Source organism: Chaetura pelagica, unplaced genomic scaffold (assembly GCF_000747805.2).
Source record: "Chaetura pelagica isolate M959 unplaced genomic scaffold, ChaPel_1.0 scaffold212, whole genome shotgun sequence".
Lineage (NCBI taxonomy): Eukaryota > Metazoa > Chordata > Aves > Apodiformes > Apodidae > Chaetura > Chaetura pelagica.
In genome coordinates, this window is record NW_009952365.1 from 1,080,871 (window position 1) to 1,096,723 (window position 15,853).

General features: G+C 43.1%; 1 protein-coding gene across 1 annotated transcript in view; it reads left to right on the top strand.

The window, feature by feature from the left end:
- Nucleotides 1–2,022: 2,022 nt before the first annotated feature.
- ROR1 (receptor tyrosine kinase-like orphan receptor 1) overlaps nucleotides 2,023–15,853 on the top strand; it is a 54,135-nt gene continuing 40,304 nt past the window's right edge. Inside the window, exons 1-3 of the mRNA XM_010007974.1 lie at nucleotides 2,023–2,026; nucleotides 2,843–2,914; nucleotides 14,822–15,109. Coding sequence (XP_010006276.1) covers nucleotides 2,023–2,026; nucleotides 2,843–2,914; nucleotides 14,822–15,109 — 364 coding nt within the window. The remainder of the gene's footprint in view (nucleotides 2,027–2,842; nucleotides 2,915–14,821; nucleotides 15,110–15,853) is intronic.

The following is a 15,853-nucleotide window of genomic DNA, read 5'->3' on the forward strand; positions in this document are numbered from 1 at the left end:
CCAGTCTGTTCTTTTAAAACCCGTTTTCCTCCTGGAGGCAGAGTTGCCGAGTGTGGTGGATCAGGTAGGAGGTGGGTTTTGTTCCAGAGGAGGAGCAATCTTGCTCAGACAAGGCTTTGATCCTTCTCCCATCTCTGACTCATCTCTGACTCTCTGACTCCATGGGCTGGCTGGGAGCTCGCCTTCCAGCTGAGCTTGCTTCAGATTTGGTTATAACACAGTTTTTCCAAGCAGAGATATCACTGCTCTCACTTCCATGCATAGCAGTTTTAAGTCCTCACACTCAGAAATTGCATCTCGTGAACTTGTTTTTGGGATACTTTTGTTTTCTGTATAACTCGCATCTCGTGGACTTGTTTTTGGGATACTTTTGTTTTCTGTATTAACTTTGAATAGGTGTTGTGTTCCCATGCTGTGTAGCTGCTCTGTATGATCCTTTTAATCAAATCAGATGTTCACTAAGGGCACAGTAATACTTTGCTTTTGATTTGGAGCTTTAATTCAGGAATAGCAGAAAATCACCAGTGACCAGCCTGGAGAACTATCTTACAAATAGTGAAGTTTGGTCTTCTCATATGGGTTCTTCTGTAGACCAGGAGATCTCTGTGAGATTTACAGTCAAGTTTTCAAAGCCTGTTTAAGAAAACATTAATACCAACACTCTGGAGCTTTAAATAGCAAAACATTGTTTTTGCTCATGGTATTGTTAGTACTTTATCTTTCATTTTGGTTAATGTACATTAACTGCAGAATACAGTGCCTTTTAGGGCTCTTAATACTAGAATATTTCCAGGTGAACAAAAGTAATATTACTTACAGAAAATGTATTGTCAAGTGCAAATACTGAATGTGTGAGCAATGTGAACAGTGTAACATATTGTCTGTGGGCTTGAGCAGCGCCCTGTGGACATAAGAGATGGACCTGTTTGGTCTCAACAGGAGGTGTGAGACAAACAGGAGGTGTGAGACCAACAGCACCTCAGATTCCTCTCTTAGAGGGTTTCATCACAAGCCTACAGCAGTTTTTGGGTGGGAGGGATGGAAGGGCATGTGCTTAGGGGAGGTGTAGGAGGTGGAGCATCTCAGCCTCTGGTACTAGCCTGACACTGACCAGATCTTGGTCAGCTTTTGGCCCACTGATTGTTTGCCACCTACCCCACTTCTCAGCTTTAGCCTCAGAGTGAAGGCACCAAGCACAGTGTCCTGATGCCTGGAGGATCATGGTCACCACAAAGGTGGTATTAGCATTGGATCCCTTAAACCTTGCAGGTCTTTCAGCCACGTAGTGCTTAACATTTGGCCTGTGTAGGAAGCTCAACTGTTAAAAAGAATGAAGAGGGATGGTCCCAGTGGGCCAAAAGCTCAGCTTATGTGAACAGGTGTCACTGCTGACCTCAGAGTGATGCCATTTTACATGGGCTCAGGATCTGTCCCTGTTGGTGGGTTTCTGCCCAGGCATGGGTCTGTGTTTGTAGGTAAGTTATAATGGCTTCAAATTCTGTGTTTACATTGGAAATACTTGACAGAGTCTTAAATAAGCAGTGCTACCAGGTGGGCTTTTAAGAAAGGCGATATTTATAAAAAGTGTAGTGGCTGGATCTGAACGGAGCAGCTTTGGGCCTTTGGATGACTTTTGTGTTTACAGTTTCCTCAGGATTTTTTAATGAAACGGGAAAGTTGCTAACTGGTCAAGTAAATGCAGAACTTCTTTGTGTATCATTGCTCTGTTGCAGTTTTATGAGTGAAATTGCTTTGTAGTTAAAAGAGGTCAGGGAGCAAGTTAAGGGATGATGTCAAAACTAAAAAAATACCCTTCAAAACATTCCACTTTCTCACCTGGGATTCTACATCTCAGCATCCCAACTGCTCTTGCTGTGCACCTATGGGACTGGGTGGAAAGCACCCAGTACTGGGGGTCCAGCCAGGGTGCAGGATTGGGCCACAGGGTCTTAGTTTGTAGGGAGTCTTTTTAGCATCTTGCTCAGATTGGGAGTTGTTGCCCTCAGGGAAAAACATCTCATCATGGGTATGGCACCCGGTGCTGGGATGGGGCAAGTACTATGGCAGCACTTGCACACCAGGGTCCTCATATGGATGTTTGCTGAAATCATTGATGTTCAGAGGTGGTTTTAGCATCACCTCTAGCTGCAGCTGGAAGTACACTGGCAGTTCCCTTAACACCATCCTCAGATCGATCTACTGTTTGTGTGGTAAAAAAAAAAAGGTAAAAATAGAAGGGAAGGTTAAAGTCACCGCTCAACTTTTCTTTGAGAAGGACAAAAGTATCATAGCAATGAGCAACTGCTACTGCTGCTCAGATCAGTCCTTCCAGCTTGAATTTACATGGAGAATTTTTCATACAAGTAGCTCTATTAGCCTCAGTGCATAAACTGTGTCTCTTCTTGTGCACATGGGTTTGCAGGATTAAAATGGCTTGTAAACGTTAACAGATACCATGTTCAGCAACCTCAGAGCCTTGGTGTTTTTCTTAGCTGCAACACTGCTGAGTCGTTCTACCTCTATAAAACTCATGGGGAGATTTTAAGGTGGGCCAAATCCATCTCAAAGATTGGTTGCTTAATTAACACAAGGCCTTGCAGTGACAGCATTGCAAAACAAACCCCAGTGCTGGCCCGGTGCCTTTTTCCACTTGGCTGGTTCTGCTCCCCATATGTCTCAGCCTGCCAGCACAGAGCATCGAGTGCATTTTAATAGCTGCTGTTCTTTGAATGATTTTACTACTGTGACAGCAACTTCATAAATGCCTTTACTCTCCTGATGATACACAATCAATATATTAACAGCTCCTTTTTTTTTTTTTTTTCTGTTTTTTCCCTTCCAGGAGCAAATTCATCAGTTGTTGCTGATTTCTTGCCTACATCATCATGGAACATCTCAAGTGAATTAGATAAAGGTAAGAGGACAGAAAAATAAAAAGATGTGAAATCAGATTTTTTAAATCTCAATTCTTCTTGACTTGTCTAAATCATCAGCCAAGGGGTGAAGGGACATTGGAGATAAACCTTGTTTCCCTTGTGGTTGTTTGGCACGTAATTACATGTGGCTCTGTATTCTGGAGTATGCTGTGTTCCTTTCTTGTTCCAGTAAAATATTCCACATGGTAAAAATATTTCAAGATGTGAGTTCTGTTGGTTCACAAACTGCTTGCCATTTTGTCTGCTGGATCTTAGGATTTGAACTCAAAATTGACAAGTATCAGCCAGTCAGTTTGCCTCAGTGTGTTTTACAATGAAATGTTGAGGCTTTAAATTAATAGAGAGGGAAAATACATTTTCAGGTGGTAATTGTGTGTGATTTGGAGCTCTCCAAAGGGGAGATACTGTGAAAATAAAAAGATGTATATTTCTCCTTTACTTAATTTTGTGAATTATTTAAGCCAATTGCTTTGCTCCCTCCAGCCTTTGTTGCAAGGCAGTGATTGCAGCTCCAGGGTCAGTCTGGTCTTTGAAATTCTTCTAATGTGACATTGACAGTGGAGGATGCTGTTAGCCACACCAACTGTGCAATTTGTCAACCACTTTTTAAATTTTCTCATAACTTTGCCAACCATTTAGACTGAAATTTCCCATAGTGGAGTTCTGCCACAGATGGCTTTTCAGTATGTTTTTGTCTGTATTTTGTTAATGCTTTTTATGAACATGTGTTCATAATGTTTTATGTTTAAGCATAAATATGTTTTCTGGGCTTAAATATGAATAGAATATCTAGCTCTGGGTACTTTTGAAGCAAGGTTGACTCTTTCACATCTGCCTTCCCACTAGGGAAGGACTTTCTGGTGGTCCAGGAGAAGATGAAAGTTGAAGGACTTGAGCTTGCTGATGGGAAAGGGAGAGAAGAATATAGTAATTGAGCAGAGAATTCCCAATTCACAGCACATTGCTGAAAGAAGGCAGTGACACAGTGGGTGTCCTGTCCCACCGTGGTGATTCCTCCAGGTGCCCATGGCAGCTCCACAGGTCTGGGCTGTGCCCAGGGAATGGAGAAGTGAGGGTGGTGGTTCTCCTAAAAAAGATGCCTGTGTGTTTCTTTTCTGGTTTGGCAGCTTTGTTTCGTTTTCAAAAAAACCTAATCAATAAGTAACTGGCATAGAAAAAGCAAGTTAAGGCCACAAAGTCAAACACTCAGAAGTTAGGAAATGCCAGAGAGAAGGCAGATGGACAGTCTTAATTCAAGCCTCTGACAATATCCCTGGCAGGCAACCTTTGCTGACCCACAGGGTAGATTTTCTTCTAGGAACCCACCTCATGATCACAGGAGAAGACAGGGTCACACTCTGTTGAAGTGGTGGAAATATTTTTTGCAAATGACCATCAGCTGATACATTGTTTGTTCTCTGCTGTGAGCCCAAGGGTCCAACTGGTAAGGTGCCCATAGGTTGCTGTGTATTGAAGGGACAGCTCTGTGTCCCCAACCAAACCCAGATAGAGAGAAGAGATATTGAAGACAATGGTAATTTTACAGAAATTGTATTTGATCTCTGCTGAACAATAGCCCCCAGCACCTTGTTTGTTGTTATTAATGGGAGGTTTTGTGTAGAATGATTTCTTATGACTGTGCTGCTTTTTAATACATTTTTTGGTTCATCTTTCTCTTAGCTGGTATTTGAAATGTTCCTGTTTTCCGGTAGCACGTGCCCCAGGGGAGCACTCTAAAAAGCCTTGGTTTGAGGGACATAACTAGGAAAGGTGGGAAGGTGCCTGGTGGCAGCACAGACTGCTTGCCTCCTTGGGCATTGGCTTTCTTCAGAATGCTCTCCCTGCCTGGTTGTACCAGCCAGGGTTCAGATGTCCCAACAGATGGCTCTGCTGCAAAGCAGCAGTTCCAGAGCCAGAAGTTGTAAAACTTGGGGTTATGGCCACAGTTCTGGACCTTCAGTCATCTTATTGCTCAAGGAGAAGCTTCTGCTTTCTGTGCCTGTACTGAGCCTCTTTGTTAGTAATTAAACCACTTTTGTGACACCTGTTCCTGAGCTATATTGTCAGAAACAGGTAAAATGAAGTTTCATGCTTTTAATCCACCTGGAATGTGGCAATTACCACTTCCAGGGCTGAATCCTGCATTCCTGGGGGATTACCACCCCCTTTGCTGGAGCTGATTAGCATTTAGACTGCTGTAAGCTTACACACCTAAACACGGATTTACATATGTGATTAAAATCCATTTGCTGCCCAAAAAGCTTAGTCAGAGGGGTGGGTTCTCCCAGTGTGTCTACAAGCAGGTGAAGGTGCACACGTTTTGTCTTGTCGAAGAGAGAAGCAAGGGCTTTAATGTGAGAGCTGCTGGTTCTACTGAAGGTCTTTGAGACTCTCTTGCCTTGTATAAAGCCACATACACTGCAGCACACACTGACGGGGGGAGTTGAAACCTCAGAGGGGAAAATTAGGCATGCACTTCTTTCCACTTCTTTTGCAAACAGGCATCTCAAGAAATCAACATCCACTTGTCTTTGCTGCAGTCAGCCATGAGGCCACGCAGGCATCCCAGTAAAACTCATTTTAAAGCCTATTAAGTTCACCACATGAAAGTGGTTTCCAGCCAAATTCCCCAATTAAGTGGCTGTCTGCTTTAAGTGGCTCAGACTCTACCTGCTGCCTGGTGGAAATGGGCATCTCCTCCTCAAACATCTCCTGTGTTTAGGTAGGAGGAACAGCTCATAGTCTTGCTAAACAATATTCTGCATTTTGAAATAATTACTTAATACAGTGCTTTCCCTAGCTGGGTGAGCTCTGCAGTGATTATCTTACAACTGAGCCCTATTCAGGTTTCAATTTCTATTAAATAAGCTAAATCGACAGCATTAAACAGTTGCCTGTTTATTCTTTTTAACAGGAAATGAATTTAAAAGAGACGCAGCCACCCGTGAAGAGCTGTTGAAAGCAGCAATTGATGGGAGGGAGGAGGTGGTTTCTCACCAAAACCTTAAAAAACCAAACAAACCGTGCATAAAAAATACAAAATAATCACTTTTAACCTAGGGGAAATTTACCTGTGAGCATTTCTCTCTCTTTTCTGACTGGTAAATCATGGTGTGTAGAGCGAATGCCACGAGGGAAAAGGAGAAATGAAAACATGATCCAGTAAATATTGAATTATATAAGGAGAAATAAGTGGACTTCAGGGGGAGAAAGGGGGCTCTGGCTGTAGGAAAAGACCCGTCTCGGAGAGTGGGTGACAGGACATGAAGCCTTTCACCCCCAGGTTTCTACATGAGGTTTCCCTTGGGTGGGCAGATGTTCAGAGGGGACCATAGCTTATGGCTTTGTGAGGCTTGGAGCAGTCCCCTCCGTGTGCTTCTCCATGGCCCTGCTGCACCAGGCTTTGTCACCCCTCCTGACACCCACCATGGTGCAGCCATTCAATCCTGGTGGCTTCAAGCAATTTCCTTTCAGGAATTGTGTGACATTGGCTGTGGCAATAGGTGCTCTCTGAGGAAAATACAAAGGCCAGGTGAAACAGGGAGTCCATGGAGTTCACCAGGATGCTCTGCCCTGGTGTTGGCTTTTCAGGTCTAGTATCCATTCTTTAATGTGTCTCTTTTTTGGGGTGTACCAGCAGGTGAGAGAGGGAACAAGGCAGGTGGCCCTGAGCTTGTTTTAAATCTTTCTTCCTTCCCTTTGTTGAAGGCACTGTGGTCTCTTATTTCTCCTTGCCTGGGCATTGCCTCCCTTCTCTCCTCTCAGACAGGACAAGCTTCTGCTCCAGCTCTTTGTTTGAGAAAGCTTCCGTTTTGCCATGAGCTCTTCTTTTCCCTGATCCTTCTTGAAAAAGGTGAAGCACCCTTCATTCAGCTGCTTCTCTTCCACAAAGAAAAACCTTTGTGGAAGGGCAGGCTTTTCCTTCCATCAGATGTTGGTTTATTTACAAAGAAAGAGATAGGTCTGGATTTGAATGAGAGCTTCTTTACATCTGGTACAGTGGAGGAATTGTTTGGGAACTCTTCATCCTTAGGGGAAGAGAATATTGGAGTCTTTGCCAAGAAAGAGTCAGGTTTGAAATACTGTTTTCTTTTAACTGTCAGTAGGATTCAACTCCAGAGGATGTTCACTCTACAGGACTGATCAGAGAATGATGCCATTGCTGTGGCTCCCCCTGATCAGGTCCTCCTGGTCCCCCTATGCCCACCTGGAGCCTCCTCAGGAGCTTGTTTCATGGTGGCAGCTCCCTGACCTTGCACAAGGGTGTGTCCAGGCCATGGCTGAGCCAGAGCCAAGGACACCAGTGCTGGGGTGCAGCACGTTACTGCACTGCTGGTGCCTCCTCCTCCAGGAGCTCTTCACTTGGTCCTCCAGTTTCCAAAGCAAGCCTCTTAGCGTGAGTTTCTGCAGATCCTGCCTGTTTCCCTTTTCATGGCTTATCTGTCTTGGCCAATAAGTATGAAACATCCAAAGGGTTCAGGGCTTGGGAACCATTTTCATTCCCAGACATCAGTTTTCCCAGGGCCTCACAGCCTCTCTGTGCAGCACAGACCTTGTGGTCACTGCTGTGGCAGCCTGGAGGTGCTCCAGGTGTTCCATGGAAAACAAGCATTCCCCGGAGAGCATGGCAACAAGAATCAGGTTTTTACATACTGCACCCCAAATCACTCAGTGGGTTAAGGTAGAATTTATCCTGAAGTAGTCAAAGCCATATCAATACAAGGATCACCTAGAACAAACATCCCTCCTCTGGGATGATCTGGGGATCCAGAGCAGAAACTATCAGTGAAAGACCAAAACAGGGGGTGGGAAAGCTGCAGTATTTGCTCCACTACCTGGTGCCTGGGACCATGTGTCAGTAACTTCTTGGACATCCTTGTGTGGGCAGAACATCCCCTGGCAGGGTGGGTTGAACAGTAGCAGCAGTGCAAGAGGAGGCCATGGAATTCAGAAGGGGCTGCAGGACATCCCAGTGGGTACAGCCACACTGATGGACCCTCTGGGTGTGAGGAATTCCTGAGGGGAGAAGCAAACCTTGCTGTCCTTACTGATGAAACCAGGCTGAAGCTATCACCTTGGCAAGTCTTTCCAGGCATCAAAATGACCTGGCCAGGAGTTTTTAGCAAGAAAATCTTTCTGATGTCCCAGGGAGACTTTGACTCTTAGGCAAACTACATCTTAAAAAACATAAAACCAAACGTGGAGAAAACCAGGTGGCTGGAGGCCTCCTGACTTCAGCCCCAGTTCTTTAGAGATTTCCAGATTTTCTTTTGAAATCTCTGGATGTGAATTTGATACGTGTGGTGAAAGGGGAAGAATTACAGCTTTCACATTCATGCACAATTTACCTTTTTATTTTCCTTTATTATCTGGGGGATATTCAGTAAATCAAGCTCCCCTGATGGGGCTCAGGATTCTGATTCTATTTGTGGGGTCCCGTTAGTAGCGAGGCAGTAAATTACTGCTACTTTGTTTGAAAATTTTTTTAGCCACAGTACATTAGCTCCTTTTGTTTGCTTTTCCACTGACGGAGTGTACGTTTTTATTTGAGAATTTGTGTTTCTTGAATGTCTCATTTATAAATAATACAGGGTGTGAAATTTGAAGGTCAAGGAACACAACCTGAAAAAGAAACCACCCCGAGTAATGTTGGGCATTCGTGGCAAAAAAATCTTTCACTAAATGCTTCACTTATGTTGGATTTTTTTTTATATAACCTCAGTGTGTGCAGTGAGTATCTGACCATTATACATAAGGTAACTATATATAATAACCTTTTACTGGCTCATCCAGCTATCTTTGTTTATTTGAAAGATTGATAGATCAGAGGGTCAAGGGACGTGTTTTATTGTAGTTTCTGTTCCAAATTTCCTGACATTTTTGGTTTTTAAAAAAATAGACCTTTAAAAGGCACAGAAAGGGCTAATAAGAACCAGATCCTAAAGTGATGCTATGTCAAAATGTCAAAAATAACAGCTTTTCTTTGACTCTACAGCATTAATCTTAAGGCACATACCTTTCTATACACCCTGCCTTGAGTTTTTCTACATGGCTCTTTACTGCAGAGCAGCTTCTAAAGTGGCAACAAAATCCCTTGATGGTTTTCAGTAGTTGAGTTTATAGCTGGACGTGGACATTTGTTTACCTATTCCAAATCACTTTTTTTGGTGATAAAGTTTAGAAGCTTCCTACTCGTGCTATAAAACTGGTTCCCGAGTTTAAAAAAAAGCTGCATTTCCCCTTGCCAGATTGTAGCATCAACACTATCACCAGGACATCTGTCCTTAAACCTGAGAGTTGACTCATAAAAAGAGAGGCAGATGTGAACTCTCAGATGCATGTTAAGAATTCAGATTGGGGTGAAGGGGAAGGAGTTGTCCAGTTCCTATCCAAAAGCAGTAGGATTCAGGTGCTCAGCCCTGGTAATGTTTTGTTTTCCTTCCACAAGCCCTCCCTCCCCTGTGGCCCATGGCAATCTCTAAGCTGCTAATTAGCAAGTAACAATGAATTCTGAGAATCCCAAATACAGTGAATGTCACACACAGACATCTGAAAAGCCATGAAGCCTTGGGTGGTGGTCAACCTCTCCTATGGTACAGTATCCTCAGGTGGCGCTGAACCCTCTGGACAGTGTTTGGGAAGAGAAGGCCCAACACAGTTGAACGTGTGTCCCAAATCAAGTCTTGCACATACACATTGCTTGGGAAACTCATTTGGAAGTGAGCTGGGCAGGCAAAGGCAGTAGAGTGTTTCCTTTTCGCCCAAGACTGTTGACATTGACTACTTCCACATGATTGTCTGGACGTCTTCAACTGATGTTCTTCCTATGGGTTGCAAAAACTTGGGTTGAGTGTGATATCTCTTTCCTCTTTCATTTGAAAGAAGTGAAATTCCAGCCAGGAGACTTCCTTTTGCCCCTTTTAATAACAAGGGGCTGTGGATCAGACCCACAGACTGGACCTGCCAGGAGTTCTCTTCCTTGTTGAGTTGAGCATCAATCAATGGTTAATCCTTTTTCCAGTGGAGAAGTATGGTCCAAGTGTAGTGTCAGACTGGACTGATGTGGATAATCCAAAGCTCTGAATGAATGAAAATTCTTATTTCTAGTCTAGTGCATTAAATTGGGCAGCTCTGATGTGCCCCACAGGCTCTTCCTCTTTAAAGGAACTCTTTCAGTTACAAATCTTTAAACTTACTCATCTTGCAGGCACTGACTGAGACACTTTTGCATTTCTTTCTTGCTAATATATAGGATGACAAAGAACTGCTGAGCTGCTAAACCTTGTGGTGCAAAAAGATAAAAGCAATAAGGCATCTGGTGTCCCAGGTGCTTAACCACCTGGTCAGGTGGCTGCTTTATAGCCTGCAAAGCACAGTTGAACTTTCATATCCAGAATTAAACTGGAAGAGGTGTCACCACAGCTGTAGGTTTGGTTGAGAAAAGGTTTGGAGATGTTCCTTTCCAGAGAAATGTGGTGTTACCCAACTGTAATGGGCAGGAACTTGATACACTGGCCTCTCTGTTGCACCTGGATTAAAGCTGTTTTCAGGCTTGTGACGGCTTAAATGGAGACTTTAATTTTAGCTTTTCTTTGAATGTTCTGAAAGATCAGAAGGGAATAAAGGAAAGGATAAATGAAACAACAATTCTTCTCATAAAATGAACATTTCAGGATCTAATCCTGCATCCCCACCGTGCTTTAAACACCTAGTGAAATCAGAACCACATAGCAACGGGCTTGGGAGAAAAAAGGTCTCACTGTGGCCAGCAAAACCCTCCTCCAAGCAGAAAGGGTGTTACTGGTCTAAGATGCATCTTTGGTAATTTAAGATAGAGTAACCATGTGGTCACTGAGGAGATTAACATTCCTTGGCCAGGAAGGAGGAGCTTTTATTTTGAAAGCCACCTGGGTTCCACTTAAAAGCAGTAGAACCCTTCAGGATTTATTAGGACCGGGCAGGTTCCTATTTAACAATGTCAAGACGTAGCTGTGGAAACACACACACTTTTCTTCTTTTGAGACACACAACCCACTACGTTTTGTCCTTCCACAGCTGGTGCTGTTCTGGAACATCAAACCAGCAAAAAGTTCGGCCATGAAGGATACCTAATATTTGGATTTTATATGCAGTGTCTCCAATTTATGCACTTAGAATCACGAAGATGACTTATGATGTGTTGTGTTTGCATTGGCAACGGCTCAAAACCAGAAATATATTTCAGGCTTGGCTTTCCAGATATTATCTCAAGTCATTTAAAAGTTCATTATAGGGCACCCGCTAGTGCTGCTATAGTAAAGGGGCTGTCAGCATTTTTCAAGGGTTTATAACTTAGTCATTAAACAACAACAAAAAAAATCTCTGTGGGCTGGAACTTGGCATCCAGGGTCCAGGCCCAGCAGTAAATTGTTTTTACAAATTAAGAAAAAATCAGTTTGACTATTATTAAATTATAGGTGGGCTAAATTTTATTTAGAACTTTTTCAGGCTCTTCTCTCATATTTCTGTAAATTAAAATGTTTCCAAAATGTTTTTATAGAGTGCAGCTCTAAAATATGCACTGGCTTTTGTTATGTTCTTGAAACCTTGAGATTTAACTTAAAATATAATAACAGTGCTTATCCCAGCGTAGCACTTTTCACCTTCAAAGTGCTTTATGAGCATTATCTCATTAATGTACATAACAGCCTCCCCATGATGTAAGAGGGATTATTATCCTTGCTTTATAGCTGGAGAGATTGAGCCAAAAGGTTTAAGGCTGTTTTTGAAAGGCCTTAGTTGCACAAATCCCATGTTAGCTTTGACTGGCTTGGGGTGTCTACTTCCCGTTGGCTCTTCTGAAAATCACAACTGAAGTGATTCACCCAAGACTACTCAGAGCCAGGATTAAAACTCAGACTTTCCACTGCCCAGTGCCACTAGGTGGTTTAATTCCCTGAAGCACAGTAATTACTTTGCAAATAAGACCCATCGTTTTTCTAAGAAATTATTCTGTGGGTCAGAGGGAGTCAACTCTGGGTATTTGGGAAGATCCTTGAAGGCCAGGAGGCTGTCAGATGAAGCCTCATAAGACCATGGCCACACGACACAGTGTCTTCATCCTGTGTGCAAGTAGCAGGTTCAACCCTGTTTCATCATTCTTGTTTTTCTCCTGCTGAAAGCACAAAAAGAGAATTTATGCCTGTTTTTCTTGGCCTTTGGTCCCAGAAGGAGGAGATGTTAATGCTGATGGCACCAGAGTGGCTGACGGGGGGTGGGCTGGACAGAAACCTGGTTGCAGACAGGAACTATTTTATATGTTCTCTGCGTAGTTGTTGTTAAAGGGAGGAGGTGGTGGCAGTAGCTTTAGAGATTTGATGAGCTTTGTTAGGTGACAGTTGGACACAAGTGTTAAAAATAAAAGTAGGCTTCTCATTGGCCCCTGCACACCAGGCCAGTGCAGCAATGGTTCTTGTGCATGCGAGGGAAGGAATGCTCAGTACTTGTGTGTTCCTCAGTATCAGTCCAAGGGGTTTTGGAGGCACTTTTGGACCTTCAGCTCATTTTCTATTAGATTAACTGCTTTGTCTGTGAGAAATATCTCAGGAAGCTTCCAAATGCTTGACAGGTGCCCTCTTTAAATCTCATCTCAGTGATCTGCTTGATCTGATTTGTGATTAGGATGCAGAATTTATGGATTTGAGGACTGGGCTAGGCTGAACTTAGCAGATGCATTTCATTTCAGCATTTCTTTAACAGCTCATGGAGGAAGGTGGAGGACACTTAGAGGACAGTCAGATGCTGAGGCTGTTTCTGTTTGTACCTTCAGAGAAGTTGTATCATAGCTCCTGTGTTACAGACATACTTTTTCACTGACTTCCCCTTGCTACTGATACTTTAAAATCCTTCTCCAGCCTTTGGAAGCCTCCCTTACATCCTTTCTCCTTTATTTGCCTCTCCTCAATGCTGTAGGACCCTTCAAATATTGTATTTACTGTGGTGTTTGTCAGCAACACCACTGCAGGACTGTGGCCATTCTGTTCTCTTACTGTGTTATACAGTAGATGTCTGAACCAGTCTTTGAAATGTTATCAGGAATGAAAGAAATGACTGTGGTATAGAAATGTTACATGGGATAATGAAATGTGGTTATCCAGTTCCATGCTATTAGGACAATTTTATTCAATCCAGATTGTGGAGAGAACCCAAAAATACATGTGCTGCCTTAGATTATGCTTCCCGGTGAGGTTGTTAAGATAACAAGTCGGGAATATCTCTAGTCTTGCACTGCAGCCTGCAGAAAGGATTCTGGAGATCTGAAAGTCCTGTCTGACACCTCTGGTGAGGGACATCAAAGTCCCTTGTCCATCTCCACTGAGACCCCTGCCTGTTTTACCCCATACAGAGATTCCCTAACTAAACAGATCCATGGGGGTGTAGGTAAAAGTGGGGTGTTTTTGCAGTGTCACACCTGCATTTTAAAAGGCTGGTTGAGAAGCAAAAAAAAAACATGTGGGCAGCTCCTTTGTGCTTAAATGTTTATCCTCATGGCTCCTCGGGACCAAGTGAGAACAGGGGAGGCCTTGTCTGAAGGGCTGTGCAAACACGGGGTAAGAGCTGACATTCTAAACAGATTAAACACAAAGGAAGGAGATATTGATACACTCAAAACATAATGAAGGGAGTAGCTAGTGAAGACATTAAAGTAAATAATTAGGGAAGTGAATTAGGCATTTGTTGGCTAAGCTGTTTTTATATGGGCTGGAGATTTTTTTCATGCTTCTAGGCAGGCTAATTGCTGCAGTTGACAGTAGAGTTACCTGAGAACAGTGGAGCAGAAGCAGCACAGCACAAGTTTTCTCACTGACAGGCTTTTCTTGACCTCCTGGTTGGCTCAGATAGCTCAGGAGCAGTGGACAGCCTCTGGATTTCTCCAACAGCCAGCAAATGATAACGGGGTTTGGACACTAATGACCACCTGGTTTGAACCTGTGACACAGATGAAAGCCCATGTATTCCATTCCCTGTACCTAATCCATCTTCCTCTCTGCCTTTGAAGGATTTAATTAAGTGTTGAATACAGTGACCTAGAAGTAGTCCTCTTCCTGAACCATGCAGAATGAAATAGCACTTGACAGGAGACAGCAGTGCTCAAAATGGATTAGAAGAGATTAATTTTGCTAAATTTTCATCTTAACATTCTCTGTCCTACCAAAAGAATTCTTGATCTTCTGCTTTCACCTATCATGAGACCTATTACAGTTTTCATTCTCCTAGTGAGGGAAATACTGAGTCAGAAAAAAGTCTTCATCTCCTAGATATGATCCTTTTTCCTCATCTATGCAGTTAGTGCTTAAAAAATTATTGACAACATGCTACCTGCTCTGCAAATTTATTAAAAATGGCTCAGAGATTTTAACTTCTGAGTGATTCATTTAATATATCCCTATATTTTAAAGGTCCTAACATGAGCAGGGGCAGATCTGCAGAGCATCAAAGTGAGCAGCGAGATTTCTGGTACATGGCTTTTGTGTTCAGTGCTTAGCAAAAATCAAAGAAAAAAAGAGAAGCTGTGTTGCTTTTTTTTCTGTGTTGAATGAAGCCAAAATGATGCTGAGAGAGTAGAGAGAACCTGTGGGTGTATGAAGAAAGAGAAGTTTTCAAGCAATACCTCACTACAGTGAAATGGAAATTCCAAAATTTGTTCCTTTTATTACCATAGAGAACTATGTGGGACCTGTTGCTGGCCCTGAAACATCAATTAACAAGTATGATCATTTTCTCCTTAACCTGATAGCCACTTCCTTTGTTTCCTTTTTGAAGACAAGCATGAGCTTTCCTTCAAAATGACATTTCCTGACCTGGAATCCTTTATTCCCCCCTTTTTTTTCTTGTTTACCTCTCAGATTACTTCTTGACGCTCGATGAGCCGATGAACAACATAACTACCACCCTTGGCCAGACTGCAGAGCTGCACTGCAGAGTCTCTGGCAACCCTCCTCCCACGGTCCGTTGGCTGAAAAACGATGCTCCAGTTGTCCAGGAACCCCGGAGAATCTCCTTCCGTGCCACCAGCTACGGGTCTCGGCTGCGGATAAGGAACCTGGACACCACAGACACCGGCTACTTCCAGTGCGTCGCCACTAACGGCAGGAAAACCGTGTCTACAACTGGTGTGCTCTTTGTCAAATTTGGTAAGTTTGCTCTTTACAGAGTGTTCAGGTTGTTACTCAAGAAACGACTGTGGAGAAAGGTGTTTATCTGTGGACAATGAACGCGCTGATGTGGAATCAGCTGCTGGTTTGATTCAGCCTGTTTCTGGGAGCATCTCTGGGATGGTGGCACTTCCTCGCTGCCTGCTTGCTCGTTGCTCAGCTGAGATGCTTGTGTTGCCTGTTGTAAACTGTGGCTTTTGCTATTTAAAAACCTCCTTGGAAGGCAGGACTGAAACACAGTGATCACTAAGCAGCAACATCCATTAATATCCAATAATATCCTTGAGGGGATTCAGGCCAGACAAGAAAAACTGTTGTATTCTCAAGTGCCAGAGTGACCTCCTTGGTCACAAGTAAGTGAGGAATTTCAGCTTCCAGTATGGATTGGAGGCATGTTAGTGATACACACACCCCCAAGCCTGTCAGGTAAAATAAGCACCTTTTCTTAAAAGTTTATATTGAGATAATTGCCTTCAGAGCTGATCTGATGACAGAAAAGATTCCAAACATGATACAGGTTTTCTGTGTCTTCTCCTCCACATTCAGAGGGAGATGGAGATGTGCGCTCAGAGTCCTGGTTAATCCTCTTATGAAATGGGCAAAGAACACACAGTGAATGATGTATGCAGTGAGTTTCATAGTCTTTTTTCATAAATCTCTTACATTTTCTAAATGATAATAAGGCATTAATCAGTAGATGTTCTCTCAAAATGCCGTTGTCCT